The sequence below is a fragment of the Sparus aurata genome, chromosome 11 (assembly GCF_900880675.1).
Source record: "Sparus aurata chromosome 11, fSpaAur1.1, whole genome shotgun sequence".
NCBI lineage: Eukaryota > Metazoa > Chordata > Actinopteri > Spariformes > Sparidae > Sparus > Sparus aurata.
The window spans coordinates 2,504,744-2,522,048 of record NC_044197.1 but is presented as its reverse complement, the minus strand read 5'-3'; the positions used below and the strand labels follow the sequence as shown (position 1 = coordinate 2,522,048).

The following is a 17,305-nucleotide window of genomic DNA, read 5'->3' as shown; positions in this document are numbered from 1 at the left end:
TGACCGGAAAATAAAAATACATAATATAAATTGATGCCGTGTATTTAAAAACAAAATATCCCCAATATTTCATGATTTGTTTCATAATCTAAGCATGGTAGTCAGAGAAAGGAGACATTTATTGATAGAGGAAACTTAATATTAAGGGGATTTAAAGGATCTCAGCACCAGTTTGCTTGAAAACGAACTCCGAACGACCGTTACGTGTCATTTTCGGCTCCCAAGAGGAAATGCTTCTGGTTTATTTGTACCTGACACACAAACACACGACTGTTATTTTGTGAAATCACATTATGCGGGTCACACAAACGTGATTTGGAAATCTGAAGCGTCCAGATCAGTGACAGAGAAGCTTCGTCTTCAACAGCTAAACTGTTGAAATCAACATTATCTGAATTCAGGGAGGGAAATTCACCTTTTCATGAACAAAAAACAACAATATCAGAACGTTATAAATTATCCCCAGACATTTCTGAAGATATATAAACTGAGTAGCTGTAAATATAAGTGCTGGTATGCTGAAGCTGCTCTGATCTGACTGCTTCCACGCAGCACAGGGGGAAATTAAACTTGGATAAATTCCACACAGGAGTCCTACATCACGCAGCACCGTCACCTGGATGTTAACTGTTACACCACCTGTGGCTGAGATGAGCTCCACACACACACAGTGCAGGTGAATCACCACACTACACACACACACACACTTTATATAACTATCTCTGTAGCGGCGGTGTGTTCGCTGTCTGGAACAGGTGAATCCACCGCTGCTGTGCAACATGACCTCACATCTTTGTTTCCTGACATGGAGTGATGTCATCGTGTTGAACTCTCAGTATAGTGATGTCACACTGAAGCAAAGACACTCAACGACAGCCGCGACAGTTGCTGTGTCTCAGTTCAGGGTCTGCATCCTTCAGAGGAGCATTTAAAGGCCAATTACGTCACAAATGCTCTTTCTTCTCCCTCTTTTTGGAGGATGCACCTCTACTATCCTTCGTGGCCTCACATATCCCAAGATTCTTTGCGTGCCCAAAAAAGAAGAAAGAAAGAGAGAAAATGGCGACATCGCGTAGATCGTCACGTTCGCGGGCCTGGGCGGCAGAAATCGTGACCTTAACAAGGTCTCTCTGAAGGACTCGCCTTCGAAGACCGCAAAGGTCGAGTCCTTCAGAGGATGCAGACCCTGAACTGAGACACAGCAGGTGTGTTCTGTCCTCACCTGCGTCTGTTGGAGAGACTCTCCTCCGTCTCATTGGTCACAACAACGTGGGTGGAGCCTCCTTGGCTTTCCTCGTGCATGACTTCAATCTGTGACACACAAACACACATCATCTTAAAGGTGTAATATGTTAAAGATGTCCAGAATAAAAAGGTAATCCCAAATCATCAGCACATATTTAAATTCAGGCATATTTACTTGCAGAGTCGTGTTGATATCTAATAGTTAAATGTTTTCCACCTCACCTGTAGTGTCTGTGCATAAATATACATAACTATGGTTTCTGACGTTTATTCACAGGCGCATGTCCGACTACCTGATCAGTTTTTGGTTCCTGCAGTCAGACTCTAAAAATAATCTCCTGCATTCATTTGACTTGTTGTAACAAACTGCTTCAACACTCAGAATTCAGCGTCTTCAGGTCTTTTTTTAAAAAGCGTGTTAAAGGAAACATCCAGCGTCAAGAAGGAAGCCAACTTGGTCGGCTTTTGATTTTTGGCACCGACTTCACACGGCTCTGTCCTCATCAATTATGGAGGAAGGTTTATGGTCTAACACACCAACACTATCACTGCGCAGACAGACCGTGTTTGTCAGCAACACAAAATAACCTCGGGGCGTGCGTGTAAACCAATTAATGAGATCAGAGCCAGAGCAGCAGCAGGGTGGCATACCGATTAGTGAGACCGTCCTGTTGAAGGGACGATGTTTAAAACGCCGTCACCCCGCTGACACCACGCTGAATCCCCACCAGCTTTACAGCCTGGAGGTGACCTCTGACCTTCCCCAGGACAGTTTGAGGAGAGATGGTGAGGTTCTGATGGATTCTGTGACAACATTATTGGTTTTGTTTGTTTGTTGCGTCTTATCTGCTGGTAAGACAGAGCGTGAAACTGACAGACGGATCATCGCAGTGCCGACAGTCACTGGGACGTAGTTTCATTACAGTGTGTTCACGGGTCTTTTGTGAGCTGCATGCACGCTGATAAACTGCCTCTAGTGATGCTAAGATGTATTGTGGGTAATGTGGGCACCAGGAAGACGACATCTCTGATTCTGATGAAGAATAGAGCTCAACAGTCAAGTTATCAGATTGTCAAACGATGATATATGATCCTGTAGAATTCACAAGTCCGAATGATATCAATCTTATTTTGAGAAAAACATATTTTATTCACGATGTCATGGAGAAGTACTACACTACCCACAATCCTATAGTGTAACAGCGACGTCTCTGATTGGTGGAGCTCGCTGTTACCATGGAAATGTTTACCAAACCCGCGAATTTCATGTTAGCTAGTTACTGAGGAGAAGAGTTTATTAAGGGTTCACCCGAACATGAAATCGTGAACATGAACATGAAATTTGCGGGTTCGGTAAACATTTCCATGGTAACAGCGAGCTCCACCAATCAGAAACGTCGCTGTTACATTCGCAATGGTTTATGGGATGAGCAGTTCCTTTACTCTTAAGATAATTATGTGCACAGTCTTGTACCTTTGCTTTTTTCTCAGTTTTCCAACATTTTTTTTGCGCCGAATTAAAAAGGTTTTATGGTCACAATTCATCTGCTAGCTGATTGGCTCGGTTCCAGGCCTAAGACTCTTTATATAAGGATTTTATGAAACGTCAATGGAGTAAATGAATGGCAAATTCACTTCCGGAACCGGAGCCGTTAAAAAAGTGGACGGTCACTGTTGAGCTCTATACTACAAACTCTTAGAGCGGCTGAAAAAGAGTCAGCTGCTGCTCAGTGTGTAGGAACATCGCCTCTTTCTAAACGATGTATCGTCACACAATCTGATTTGCGCGTCGAGCTTCATGCCGTTGTTACACCGTCGTCTCCACGATGCAGTAAAATAAGAACGTCATCAACTTCCAGCATCAACTGGACATCAAGTACAGCCTGATAACTGAGAGATTCACCGACCCAGTCTGTTGCTGTACAGTTTGTTAGTTCTTTAGATCACACTTCCATCTTATATAAGCACCTCTATTTATTGAAAAAGAAGCCAGAACTGACAATAATCGGTGTAACTTCCTCAACTGTAGCTAATCTATTGTATTGTGATATTTTATTGCATATGGCTCTTCATGTGAGCAGCTGTCAGGTTGGTCATTGCTCCTGTTGCACAACCCTGAGAGCGGCGCTTTACATAAAGCTGCTTTTGTTTCCTTAAACCCTCCGGCTGTATGTTCAGTATGCACACAGTTCTGAGTACCTGTGCGGTCGGATCGCTGCTGTTCATGTACGATCTTTACGATAAACGTGTTTGCTTTCCTCTTTGTGATTCAGCTCCTCTCATTTAGGCCCGTTGGCAGTAATGCAGCGTAACTCACTACATCTACTCATGTACTCGAGTATTTTCCACAGAACATGCTTTTCATTCGTTTTCATTTCCTTTCTTTCTAACATTGTCAGAAATGAGATTTGTATTCATTTTGCATTCAGCCGCCGGCGTCGGGTACGTTTTTGCATTACGGCCTCTCGCAGGTGAAAAAACAACAACATGAAGTGACGTCAATGTAAAACTAGAAACAAGTTAATTTCCTGAACATGTTGAATCTGTGCTGTTTCCTAAAACACATTCACTGGGCAGACACATGCTTTGAGATTTGAAAGTGCGATCAGATGACGGTACCTTGATGCCTCCTTTGGCCTTGCGTATGATCTTCCTCTTGTTGGGATCGGCTTCGGTCGGCTGCCTGCCGCTGTTGGAGTTGTCAGAAGCTCTGCGAGCCAGAGCTGAAAAATAAAGAAGAGAACGCAAAACAAATGGTAACTTTAATCATTTATTTCTTTGGATCTTGTGTTACGTCGCACACATTCAGATAACGTGCAATACTGAACGAGCTCAAGGTGTCCGTCCTGTCACATGAGTGGAAACAGTTTGAAGGGTTACAACAACGTCCGACTCACGCTGCTGGGTCCCAGTGGTCCTGGGGGGGTTCTTCAGGGAGGGCCGCTTAGGAGAGGATTCAGGCCGCGGGGCGACGGGCTGGACGGGCCTCGTTTGTTTGGCCGACAGTCTCTTCAGACTGACGTGCCGCTTCTCAAACATCTCCTGGACGTCCTCCAGGCGCTTCAGTGCCTTCAGGACATCGGCCTGCAGGAACACAGCTCACCTTCAACCCCTCGTCCATCGTCACTCTTACAGACTGCCCGTGTTTGTGTTCGCCATACCTTAATGTCCTCGGACAGAACCACCTCGTACTGGTTGTGGAGGTTCTTCAGCTCCGTCAGCTGGTTCTTCTCTGCCGACTCCAGGAAGCGCTCGATGTCGGTCAGCGCCGACTCTGCCCCGTCCTGCGACTGACACTTATCCACCGCCTGCGAGGCCAGCAGGTAAATGCCAGACTCACACCACTGGTTCACCTGGACACAGCAAAACAATTCAGACAGGTTAAAGTGGGCAGCATTTTGGATCTTTAGGGACAAACCATCGATTGTTCTTGATGCATTCTTGCGTTATCTGAATCTTATCTTGAGAATGTACAAAATAGAGCGGGAGAGAACACAGTCTTCACCACAATCCCCTCTACAGAAGTTAAGACATTCAGTTTTCAGACGTTATTTTCTGGATAATGAAGTCTTCAGAGGTATTTCTCTCATGTCTACCTGCCATTTCATTTGCCATTGTACAAATTTACCAGCTGTAACTCAATAAAGACTGTGTGAACATAATTAACAGAAAAATGTGGCTCATTAAAATTTATTTTTGGGGTTTCAGTCATGATTCCTAACAGTTATAGTGACACTCGGCTGATATCGATAAAACATGATTTCTTTCTTGGTCAAACTGAAGTGAGTGCACCCAAAATGTTGACCACGGTACATCAAGGAAGAAAGTCTGTGGGCACACAGTGGTTAATAATTGACTAGCCTGAGGCTTTAATTTCAGCCCGGCTGACTGGTCCGACTGCTCGTCTTTCTTTCCCGTCAGTGATGTCACCAGATCTCAGCACATAGCAGCAGCAACCACGGCTGGTTTCACGTTCCACTTCGGAGGTCAGACTGTCTGATGTGTTTGCAGCGTCTGTGGATGTCATGACATGACAGCCAGGGAATGCCAAATGAATGAAGTTAAAATAACTGGCTGTTTGGATGAAGAGGGAGCAGAAAGCTTCAGAGAAAACCGGCAATGATTATTTCCACTCGCTACAGAAAGGTCGTTGTGACTGAGGTGGGTGCAGCGGTTGCCCCCCCTCGTGGCCCAATTGTTGACAAACGCGGGCTAAAGTGCCCTCCTGGGAGCCAAAACGCGTGCTAAAGTGCCATCTTGGGAGCCAAAAAAGCGTACCAAAGTGCCCTCTTGGTTGGCAAAACACACAAAACTGCCCCCTTGGGAGCCAAAACACATGCTAAAGTGCCCTCTTGGGAGCCAAAACACGCGCTAAAGTGCCCTCCTGGGAGCCAAAACGCGTGCTAAAGTGCCCTCTTGGGAGCCAAAAAAGCGTACCAAAGTGCCCTCTTGGTTGGCAAAACACACAAAACCGCCCCCTTGGGAGCCAAAACACATGCTAAAGTGCCATCTTGGGAGCCAAAACACGCGCTAAAGTGCCCTTCTTTTGGCCCCTGCCCATCAAAAAGTCTGTGCACGCCACTGGGCGGGTGTTTGGGTGGGATGAAGGATCTTCCCTCTTTATAAACGACCTACGAGCGCAACAGACGACGTGTTTTTAGCCACGCTGTTTTTGCGGCTCTAGTGATGTCGATGTCCAGAGAGTTCGTTAGTCCTCAAATGATTTAAACCAACAAATAACTGGAGGTCTTTGCCGTATTGGTGACGGCGTTCCCATCAGCCTCATTTCTGCTTTGTGTTTACTTCCAGTTAGCACATGTTAGCATGGTACAATGCTGCACCATGTTAACACTGCCACAGTGAGCACGGACAGTCTACACCAGGAACTGAACACGTTCCTGAACTGACGTGTGTGGAAGTGTTTTATCATCTCTTCACCTTATCGATGCCCACGTGTATCTGCAGGGATTTGGACAGGACGTCCGTCTTCTTCTTGGCCTCGTTGCTGAAGTCGTCGCAGACCCGCCGCAGCTCCACACATTTGGGTCGTATAGAGTCGACGGCGTAGTGGTTACTCTGGATCAGCTGGTCACCGTGCAGCGCGTGGAGCTGGGCCTTTTCTATTGTGGGCTGCAGGAGAATCAATACAGAGTTTAACAGTTGTTTGCACATTGAAGGCCATTGAGTTCATAACGTAAGCGGTGTTGTTAACCGACCCGAGCCTTCTCCTCCAGTGCTTTCAGTTCCTTCAGCAGGTGTTCGACTCTGGCCACACAATCCCCGATGTCTGATAGGCCGGTGAGACCGTCCATCAAACTGTCCAGAGACACTTTGACCTGCAGAACCAACGAGAGAACATCGTATTTACAAACCTCCCAGCAGTTCATTAAGTGTGTTTTTTCAGTGAGTATGATTTTTTTCCAGCCTGCGTGTTTTTTGAAGCTGTGTGTAGAGCAGACAGAGGCAGAAGATCCAAAGGTTTGAGTCCAGAGGCAGCCAGGCACGCTGCAGAGACAGACAGATCTGCAGATATACCTCTCTGAAGTCCTGTTCAAAGTGTCGTAGCTGCAGGCACTGCTCCAGTTTCAGATGGTGTTTACACCAGAACTGTTCAAAGGCGTTCTCCGTCTCATCCAGCTGGGCGAGGAGCCTGAAACACACAACAGGAAGCTCACCACACACGTCCTGGGAGATACTCTCAGACTTACATGGTCTTCCTATAGAACTGAGGTGCAGGATGGGATACGTGAGCAGAAGTCGTACCTCTCCACGGTGGTTTGGTTCTCCATCTCGTCCGGGTTGAGCTTGTGGTTCTCTGACTTGGCTGCCTGCTCCTTGATGCAGCCTAACAAGGTGGTGCCCTGCTTCAGAGCCAGCTTCAGTTCGTCCTGGTTTGGAGACACAGAAGCATCGAGAATAACATTAATTGTGAAATTAGCAGAGAGTGATTTACATGAAGGGACATTTATGTACACTATTTGATACTAAAGCACATTTATTACCAGAAAATGACTTCTGATGATTAAAAAACATTTCCTTTAGCTCAAGGGTGACTTTCACTTTTGCTAAAGTAATATTTTATCAACACATCTTGCTATATTTACAGTATGCAGGGTGTGTTCATGCTGTGCAACGTTCTCATGACACCCTTTTCAGTCAACTTGCTGTATTATATTCCCACTTCGGTTCACACAGACAGATTCAGTCCCTGGAGACACAACTTGATGCTATTCATTATGATTTGAACCTAAACATGCTGATGCAGCCCACCGCTAGTCAAGGCACGTTGAGAAAAGGTTCAGCTTGATGCAAACGTCCTCTGAAAACCCAGAGAAGCAAATAACTGACCACAAAATTGGCAGATTTTGATTCTCTTTTAGAAATTTCATCGCTTTGTCCTCAATTCTACTGTGTGAAATGACTTAAAAACAAAGTGGGGGAAATGCATCAGAGGCTCTCTAATGGTCTGTGACAGGATCACTCGACTGGCGGCCCGCGGGCCAAATGTCGCCTTTTATCAACCTCATTCCAGCATTCATCAGTCGGCACACGAGCTCCTTCATCAGTTCATTCTGTTATTTCCGTTGCTGGTCACAAAAATTCTTCATTTAAATGTTTTACGGCTGTATAAGCAGAGAGAGAGAGTCAGACTGATGACCTACTTCTAAGATTAAAAAAGGTGAATTGTTTTGTTTCCTGTACTTGTGTATGTTTGATGGGTCTTTTTTGTCCCAAGCCTTACAGGTCAGACACAGTGAACAGAACAGTCCGGCCTCGTGGCACTTCATGATCTGACACGCTGCTCGGACTGAAATCAAACTAACTCCAGATATAAAATCTGTTACGACGGAGGTCAGAAGCAGACCAAGCTGTACCCATCGTGAGCTAATTGATCTTGTAGGTTAAATTTGTACTGGTGTGTTGCGATATGTGATATTAATAACACTGTGCATTTAAAAACCCAACAAGGGAAAAGAGTTGTATATCAGCAGGTTCATACTCTGTGTTAGAATCATGTTAAACTGCATCGTTCCTTTAAATACAATTCAAAGTTCAAGCTCATAATTTCCACTAGAGAGGCATGGCTACTACCCATCATGCACCTGACCCCTTTGTCATGCATGTTGCAGTGGCTCCTGCTGCTGGACAGGATGGGCTCTACTTCTTGATAAAGGGCTCGTCTGTAGCTTTTTAGAAGGACGTGTTAAAGACATTTCAGGTGAATGTCCTCTGTGCTGCAGGCTCCATCACACAGCGTTAACAACAGAACAGTTTCCAAACAATCAGCAGGATGACCTTCTTCTCGTTTTCTGACTCTGCTTGGTCACCTTGAGGTTGTCGTGTTTGTCGGTGTGTGCTGTGAGCAGGTCTTTGGTGCACTGGACGTCGTTGGGCAGCTCCGTCTCAGCCAGGTCGGTCCCGAACTTCTGCAACATCTGGGCTGTGGTTTTCACTGTCATGGCGAAGTTCTCTATGGCCTGAGGAGGAAAAAACCCACGTGTGACTCTGCAGCAGCATAAAAACACCTGCTACATTTTGGATATTGCGTTGATGTGATGTGTGATGACTCACGGTCCGGTGGTGTATCCACTGACTGTGACAGTACTCCAGGCTTCCTCCCAGCTCCCGGGTCAGCTGGCCTTTGTCCACGTAGCCGTGCAGGTCCGACAGAGAGTTCAGCATCACGATCTGCAAAACACACACGGATCAGGACGAGCCCTTTAGAGCACGACGTACAGCGGATGGTACAACTCTGTATTTCAGAGTTCGAGAGCGAGAAAATAACTTTGATGATGTCGTCGGGGATATCTCAGTTTCCTGACCGATACCTTTGAATTCAAACGGCACAAAAAGTTTTATATCCTGTTCATTGAGACAGTTCTCAGGCAGGTCAATATCCTGAACTGACATCGGATTCAACTTAACTCTGCTCTGTAAAATACAGAGAGTTGTGTTCAAAATGGCACCTGGATATTGATTTACGTCTCCTGTTGCTCTTAATTAAAAACTGCCTTCTGAATGTCCACTTTGTAAGTTTTGGGTGTTTATGATTTGTGTTAGATCCTCGTCTTTATTTTCTCTGTTTGACTTCCTTGCTCAGACTCTGAGTCTCTTCAGGACGTTACAGCCGCAGGTAATAAAACTTGAAGGTGAAATTACAGTTTCCTTTGGGTTAGAACACAATTTACAAAATAAATAAGAAGGTTTTTGCTGTTTTTAGTCATTTCTCTGATCAGAACAGGAGGTCGGCGCCGTTGCCAGCTGTTTTAGATGGAGACACTGTGACGGGACCAGCAGAACTGGCCGGTTCTGAGTCTAAATGTATCTGATCATTTGTATATTTATTGTGTTTTTACACCGCAGCAGAAACCTTGTTGAAAAAGGTTTGACTTGCGCACCAGCACAGCGGTTTCTGTGGTAGTGGGTGTGCTGTGCTGCTTGTGGTTTGGCAACATCACATTACTCACCAGAGAAAAAGGAAATGCCTTCAGGAAAAGGTAAAGGAGTCTTGTGAGTTCACACAGGTTTAAAACACTGAGCGAAGCCTCTGCAGTGCATCAGCAGTGGACTAAACTACAGCCCTTACTCCCCGCTTAGAAACAGGCTTGGGCTGAAATAATAATAATTTCACAGCATTTTCTGTAATTCTGCTCGTTCAACTGATGACACAGAAAATGACTGGCACACCTCCAATATGACATTTACATCTCTGTCAGGCGAAACTCACTGATGCATGTTCACTGGAAACTGGGTGTTGTGCACAGATCTGTTATCAGATGATGACCATCAGAACTGGGTTGTGGTTTCATTTACCAGAAGAATGACACAGCATCACGCTTACACTGCTGCCACTTCCCCTACAGGGCTGAGACTGTGAAGTATTGCATCCTGTTCATTCAGTACGGCAAAAATAAATAAGGTCAGTGTTGAAGCATGCTTACCGGTACCTTCATTTTAAAGTCATCCTTGTGCAGTTTGATCCCGATATCTGCTATGGCCCTCTGGAAGAACCTGGACGGCCGCAGCACCAAGACCAGCTGCAGGTTTCCAGGAAACGCCCCCTGAACAACACAGCAGCAGGTCAATCTTACAACAAATCTCTAACCCATCACCTGTGTGTGTATACTTAAGGTGTGCGCCTCGCTGTTATCAAACCATTAAATATCATATCATGACATCAGTTTGTTCTGAGCTTGTTAACAGACGTGACTGGCTGAAATCCAAAAACATCACGCTGCCTGAGGAGCCGAGGCGCTGAAGCTCATCGCTGAATTCAATTATCAAGGTGATTCATGTTTGAATCAGTGTGTCTGAAGATATCTGAGGATGACTGCATGCTTGTGAGTAGAGCGACGGGGCCTCAGACATCGTAAGACAGCAGAAATAAAACTATAATTCCTACTGTCGCTGCATCCTGAGCTAACATTACATCTAAACGTGACGCTGGGGGAAGATTTCCCGGGAAACATGTAACTTCTGCTGCCGATCAGAGAGAAGTGAAGCAAACCAAATGATGTGGGATGTTTTTTTTGCTGTTGTTGTTTTCTGCTTTTGCTTTATTGGTTTTGAAAAAGTATAAACTTACACCTCTTCACATGAGGGTCGAGGTAAGAAGGCCAGTTTAGTTTTCCACAGACTGCCCTCTAGTGGACAAAATGACGTATTACAACACTGAGCTTTGGTACAGAGTTCAACACAGAGGAGAGGAGAGAGTTCAGAACAGAAACTAAAGCACAAAGTGTAGGTTAGGCTACTTGCATCCACCCATCACAGCATCTTCTGTACATTATAATGTGGTCGTGGACGTGGTCATTGTCAGTCCTGAGCTGCAGGTACGAGGGACGCGATGACAGCAGTGACGGTGAGTGAACTGATTTGTGGAGCGGATGCAGAAGACCAGAGGAGTCGGGCAGTCAGGAGTCTTGTGTTTTAATACAGAAGTGTTTGGTGGTTTGTTGACATGATGCTGCTTTAGATATAAACATCTTAGCGTATGTGTGCGTGGAATTCATGTTACGTTGATGTGAGAACTTACAGCGATCCTGGATAGCGAGGCCTTCACCGAGCTCCATTTGTCCTTCCGCCGGTCGATGATGATGACGAAGCCGATGCTTGCAGCGTCCAGGCTGGAGACAGGAAGCAGAGAGGACACGTCACTCGGCGGCTGTTCTGTGCACCTGAGCATCTTTGCGAGCCATAATCAAATCTTTTCTATAATCAGAGGTTTACTGCTCCTGAACACACGGAGTCAAGTCATGGTGTCCTGAGCGGCGTGAGGCCTTCTGTTGTCGGATGGATGACGGCTCACATGCGAGTGTGACGGTGTTGGGAGTGTGTGTGTGTGTGTGTACCTGGGGATGCTGGTCAGGTAAGTAACGACGTTGAGGAAGTCGTCCTCAGGCACTTCACTGAAGCCTGAGTACTCTGGGAAGGTGATGATGGGGGCGCCATCTTTCCCTCGTCCTCCTGCGACACACAAACACAACACACACAACATTTAACACAAACCCACTTTGTCGTGTATCAGTTTTATACACATTTCACACAATTTCAGCTTGATGCAAGTCCATGAAATGTTTCTGCACTAGCATTTAAGCAAGTAGACTGAGGACTGAGGGTTTAAGAGGATGAATAGTGTTCCTGAAATGTTGAACTGTGTCCCAGAAAGTCAACAGATTTGCCTCTTTACCTCCAAAACAAAATCTGAGATTTTATCTTCCGTGAACATAATGAACTGCCTTCCTGTTCAGCCGTAGTGAAACTAAACTCTTCATCTCTTTAAAACAACACATAAAAACCAGGGAGGAGGAAAAGTTTAAGAGTTTAAACAACTTAGTCATGGAAAATCTCTTAAATCACCCAAGACACAAATGTTCCCCAGCGACACCCGCAAAGAAAAGTCACAAGATGGCGACCTTGAGCTGAAAAACACCTCAGCTAACACGTCACTGAACCAAACTGTGTGTGAGTCTGGAAATAACAAAACACATGATGTGCAGAGGTGAGACGTTATGATGTGAAACACTCCTCATCCGTCTGTTTCTGACTCACACTGACTCACATGTCTCGCACATTTCATTCCCTCCGCTGTCACCTTCAGTCTCACCCGTCTCCCGTCGAGCACATTAATCCAATTAACTTCCTGTGATGGAGGAGCTACACCTGACACACAGCAGCAGCATGTGGTCTGCTGGACAGGCTTGGGAGGAAGCTGCTGCACTGACCTTGTCCTTGCAAGGTGACCAGAATACACAACACGCTCCATGAGACCATGTAGAGACGCTTTTATCTGCCTCAGCCGAAGAGGGAGCGTCTGTTAATCTGAGGCAGGCTGCTGTTAGAGAAATACTTCTATATCTGAACACGTCAGTGTGAAAAATAACCCTCTTGTCTTCTGATCTTCTCCCATCTGCCTCGTTAATGTGCCCTCTGCTTAAAGACAGTTTTAAGTTTTATGTTTTGCAGAAGATGTCCGTCACAACAGAGCTGACAGAAGAGAGACTTCTGTTCACCAGGAGACCCAGAATCATGTGTTCAGTCTCTGCTCACCTTCCTGTCTGGGACGAGTGAAGATGAGCTGATTTTGTGTTTTCAGCTCACTTCACTGCCCCCGTGTGGACAAATAAATCAGTTCATGTAGGTTTGAGAAATCACTGCATGGCTCTCGTCTACTTGTGCATCATCTGTAACCCGGCAAGATGATAAGATTGTGATTTAGCTTGAAGTAGTTTCTGTGATGAGGGTCCCTGTATGACTAGTCATGTCATGTGTTTCATACACTTTAGTTCTTACATGATTGTGGATCCTGGGAAAATAAATCTTCATCAAATGATGGCAGAAAAGAGAGAATCTTCTTCTTAAGAGCCTATTTTTTATTTCTGTGTGTGCAGTTAATAACACAAAGGTAATCCAACATAAGGGATGTGAATGATTGTGGTTTTAAAAATCTTTGTGTTTCACAGTGAGAGAGCCATCGAAGCCAAACAGGTAAAGAAAAGAGCTCCAGCAGCAGATATTTGACAGTTTATATGTGACAATGTCCAAGAAATAAAGTATAATATCCATCCAGAGTGTTAACCCGCATCCTACTGAGAACTCACACACACACACACACACACACACACATGTGGTGAGGGCCATAAACCAGGCCTGTGTTAAACTTATGTAACTCTGAAGGCAAGTAATGCTGAGAGAGGGATTTTGTTGGATTCGGTTGTTATTCGGGCTGTTGTGAAAGGACGGAGAGAAGGAATGAGAGGCATCCCCGGAGAACCACACAGGCTGCCGTGCCGCCGGTAACAACACATCTGGAAAAGTCTGAGGGCAGCAATGATCCTACATAAACACTTTCAAAATAAAATGATGTGACTTTTTCCACCGGCTGGACGGCCGTGAGTAAGCTGACGGTGAAAAAGTTGAGTTGAGTTTCAGACAAAAGCAAACATACCGGTCGTCTGTTTGACTGTAAAATCTATCGGCCTTGCGTCTCCGTATGGGCGTGACGGCAGCTGTGGTGTTTGTGGTGGACTCTGCTTTACTTTGCACAGTTCTCTCAGGAGGTAGTTGGTAACGAGAGGAATTTAGGATCACACAAAAATGCCCGCGGGCCCCCGAGCTCTGGATCAAACGTCGAAAATGTGGGTTACATTCCCGACATTTTGGGAGATGTGCTCCCTCGCTCTCGTGCTGGGAGCTGATCAACCTCCAGCGAAACATGACGTTATGCGGGATTAAAGCCTTCCTCTTCAGTTGGATGTCAACAATCATGATGCAAATCAATCATTCTACTGATAGCAGCAGCCTAGAAGCTGACCGTGTCGCCACTTCAGAAGCATTAAAAGAGAAACTTGAGTTCCAGTTAGCGGGACGAGAGAAGGATCGCTGGCAGGAATCTCACCGTCCTCACCGTCGACAAGGACGTATTTACTGATCACATGCTGTTGGCCTGAGTTTAGTCTCCTATTTTGCTCTGTCTTCATATATTTTTGTCATAATCTCACACCAGAATCAGCAGCAGCCGGATTCAAATGCAGGTTTTCTTTACGATAGTTATTTTAAAGTTACGGGGACAAACTTTTACACACAGAGGCCATTCTGCCGTGAACAAACACAGCTCTATGAAGTCTTCTGTCTGCAGAGAGGAGCGACAGAACTCTAATAGTTATAGTTAACTTGGTTTTTTTTTGAGATAAATCCACAGAGGACTGAAAACTAAAATCTCGTCCTGCTGCTGCACAGATGCACGATGACCTTTCTTCTGTCTCTTCTGTGTTTTCCAACTTTCTCCTTGGCAGATTTTTAATGAAAACAATCTCAGGGAAAAGAAGCAGATTGGTAAATATAATTTCCCATGAAGTGAAATTCAAATGTGCTTTTGATTTCTGGTTCGAGCTGGTGCAAAGGTCAACACATGCTTCCAATAAAAAAATAAATAAAAACACCAGAAACAGAAACACGCTGCAGATTACCAACAAAAAGATGAAAATGTGAAGTTTGTTTTTTGGGAAATTAGATCTTCATAAGTTTAAAAACAAATACATTCCAGCACGCATCTCCATGTTTGATGTAGCACACGATAGACTGCTTTTAAATGTCAGCCTTACATTCGTGGGACTCAGCATGATTTAATTTAAAGCGTCACAGTCTCTCGGTTGGTAACTCCACCTGTGAGCTGCAGGACGGCGGCGTCGGGTTACGTACCTGACAGCAAGGCAAACTGACGGTGAAGCTGCTCGATGATGTCGACGGCCAGCAGGGGCCTGATCTCCTGCTGCATGATCTCATCTGTAAGGAGGGAGACACACTGATCAGACACAGCTGGGACATAAAAACATACAAAGAGTATAAATACAACATCAGGGAGACAGAGAGGAACACTGGAGCCGTGTCAGCTGGGCGACGGGTTCACGTGAAGCAGAACAGCACAAGATCTGATCTCTGACAACTCATTTCTTATGATTTCATGTCTTTAAGTTAAAACAGCACTTATTTAATTGATGCACTATTAAAACTGCTGTGAAACGAAACTTCATGGAGTGTTCACCACAAAACAAAGCCGACTGAACACACAAACGTTGCGTCTCCTCCTTACAAGGAGTGAGTATAAAACTGTTAAATTGTTCCTGACTGGTGCCAGAAGACAAGGTTGTTAAATCCACATCGTTTAGCATCTGCCCGCAAAAATGGTGGAAGACAGTGATGTGCCCCTCGTGGCCCAATTGTTGACAAACACGCGCTAAAGTGCCCTCCTGGGAGCCAAAATGTGCGCTAAAGTGCCCTCTTGGGAGCCAAAACACGCGCTAAAGTGCCCTCTTGGGAGCCAAAACGCGCGCTAAAGTGCCCTCTTGGGAGCCAAAACGCGCGCTAAAATGCCCTCTTGGGAGCCAAAACGCGCGCTAAAGTGCCCTCTTGGGAGCCAAAACGCGTGCTAAAGTGCCCTCTTGGGAGCCAAAGCGCACGCTAAAGTGCCCTCTTGGGAGCCAAAACGCGCGCTAAAGTGCCCTCTTGGGAGCCAAAACGCGTGCTAAAGTGCCCTCTTGGGAGCCAAAGCGCACGCTAAAGTGCCCTCTTGGGAGCCAAAACGCGCGCTAAAGTGTCCTCTTGGGAGCCAAAACACGCGCTAAAGTGCCCTCTTGGGAGCCAAAATGCACGCTAAAGTGCCTTCTTGGGAGCCAAAACACGCGCTAAAGTGCCTTCTTGGGAGCCAAAACGCGCGCTAAAGTGCCCTTTTTTTCGCCCCTGCCCTTCAAAAAGTCTGTGCACGCCACTGGTGGAAGACATAAAAAAAGTCCATTAATTGCAGATTATTGACCCCCCGACTTACATCCTGATCACTTGCCAAAGAAAAAGTCATTTCTCCATTTCCCTGGAAAAACCTGCGAGTGTGATTAATACCTGAAACATTAAGTAAGCAAGCATCAGTCTAAATGTTGGAAGTACTGCACATTTCTCTGTCCGCCTCCATTTTAGAGCTCGACCTTTGACCCGTGGATCTCCCTGAACAGAAGACGTCCACATTTTTCACATCATATGATTTATCTTATGTAAGTTCTGAGACTGCTGAGCTTCAGAGTCGAGCGGTTTAAGAGCCGCTCTCCCACATTTAGAAAATACTCTTTGTTCGTGTCCTGCCATCACATGGAGCCTCTTCTGTAACCATCCATTTCAGACTGACGCATACAAGAAACTAGAACAGAGTGTGTGTGTGTGTGTGTGTGTGTGCAACCATGTATTATTGCTCTGCTGCTCATGGTTATTATGGTTCCCCTGCAGCTGAAGCTCGGAGCGCAGTGTGCGGCGAACAAACCCGCTCTTTGTCATTGAGAATAAAGACGTGCATTAACACCGACTGTACTTTAATACTCTCAAACATGCTCGTCTAGGTTGTGTGCTGGTGGGAACAGACAGGAGCAGAAGGAGAGCAACAATAGCTGGTAGTGAGTCCGACTTTAATGGAGGAGAGAAATCAATGTACCTCTGTTTGTATATGTGAGTCTGCTGACTGAAGATATTAACATACAGCTTCTATTACAGCGTTCAGTCGTGACCACCAACTTCCTTCTTCACTCTCTGAATGAAACCAAGCAACATGCAGCTAATACCATTAATCCACCAACTTTAGTGGGTCTACACAGGTTTTAAACGCGGGTTCACCTACGAGAAATCGTGCATTGACCCTTTTGCCGCTTCCTGCAGGCTGGAGTTTTATCTGATGTATGTCACGTTTCAAATGCACCAGAAACAGTCCGAACAGAGAGAAAACAACAACAGAACTGCTGTGAAAGAAGCGTCTGTAAAACAGTGGATGAACTCTTCTGAGCATCACAACCTGCAAGAAATGACTCGTTTCACCGTCATCACTTGATCCATTCAGTCCGATGACATTTGGAAAGTCTAGAAGAGCCGTATGATTAAATTATTTTATCCTCATTCAACTTAGTTTTATACATCTTAAAGCGAAACTGTGAGTGTATCCGAGTCAAACCTTTGTGTAAAAGTATAATTACGACGAAAGAGGCACTTCTGAGATTTACTGTATTTGCATTTTCGGGTCAAACTC

General features: G+C 45.4%; 1 protein-coding gene across 8 annotated transcripts in view; it reads right to left on the bottom strand.

Moving 5' to 3' along the window:
- The window catches only part of mcf2l2 (MCF.2 cell line derived transforming sequence-like 2), a 109,883-nt gene that overhangs the window by 63,004 nt on the left and 29,574 nt on the right, over positions 1 to 17,305 (bottom strand). For 7 of the 8 annotated variants that reach the window (XM_030433062.1, XM_030433065.1, XM_030433060.1 and 4 more), the window contains exons 2-15: positions 14,947 to 15,030; positions 11,598 to 11,712; positions 11,282 to 11,372; positions 10,188 to 10,307; positions 8,818 to 8,934; positions 8,574 to 8,723; positions 7,009 to 7,133; positions 6,781 to 6,895; positions 6,462 to 6,581; positions 6,184 to 6,375; positions 4,407 to 4,598; positions 4,143 to 4,329; positions 3,865 to 3,968; positions 1,223 to 1,311 (exon numbers count right to left, since the gene is read on the bottom strand). In XM_030433062.1, the coding sequence (XP_030288922.1) occupies positions 1,223 to 1,311; positions 3,865 to 3,968; positions 4,143 to 4,329; positions 4,407 to 4,598; positions 6,184 to 6,375; positions 6,462 to 6,581; positions 6,781 to 6,895; positions 7,009 to 7,133; positions 8,574 to 8,723; positions 8,818 to 8,934; positions 10,188 to 10,307; positions 11,282 to 11,372; positions 11,598 to 11,712; positions 14,947 to 15,030 (1,801 nt within the window). The remainder of the gene's footprint in view (positions 1 to 1,222; positions 1,312 to 3,864; positions 3,969 to 4,142; positions 4,330 to 4,406; positions 4,599 to 6,183; positions 6,376 to 6,461; positions 6,582 to 6,780; positions 6,896 to 7,008; positions 7,134 to 8,573; positions 8,724 to 8,817; positions 8,935 to 10,187; positions 10,308 to 11,281; positions 11,373 to 11,597; positions 11,713 to 14,946; positions 15,031 to 17,305) is intronic. The other variant, XM_030433061.1, reaches the window with a different exon arrangement.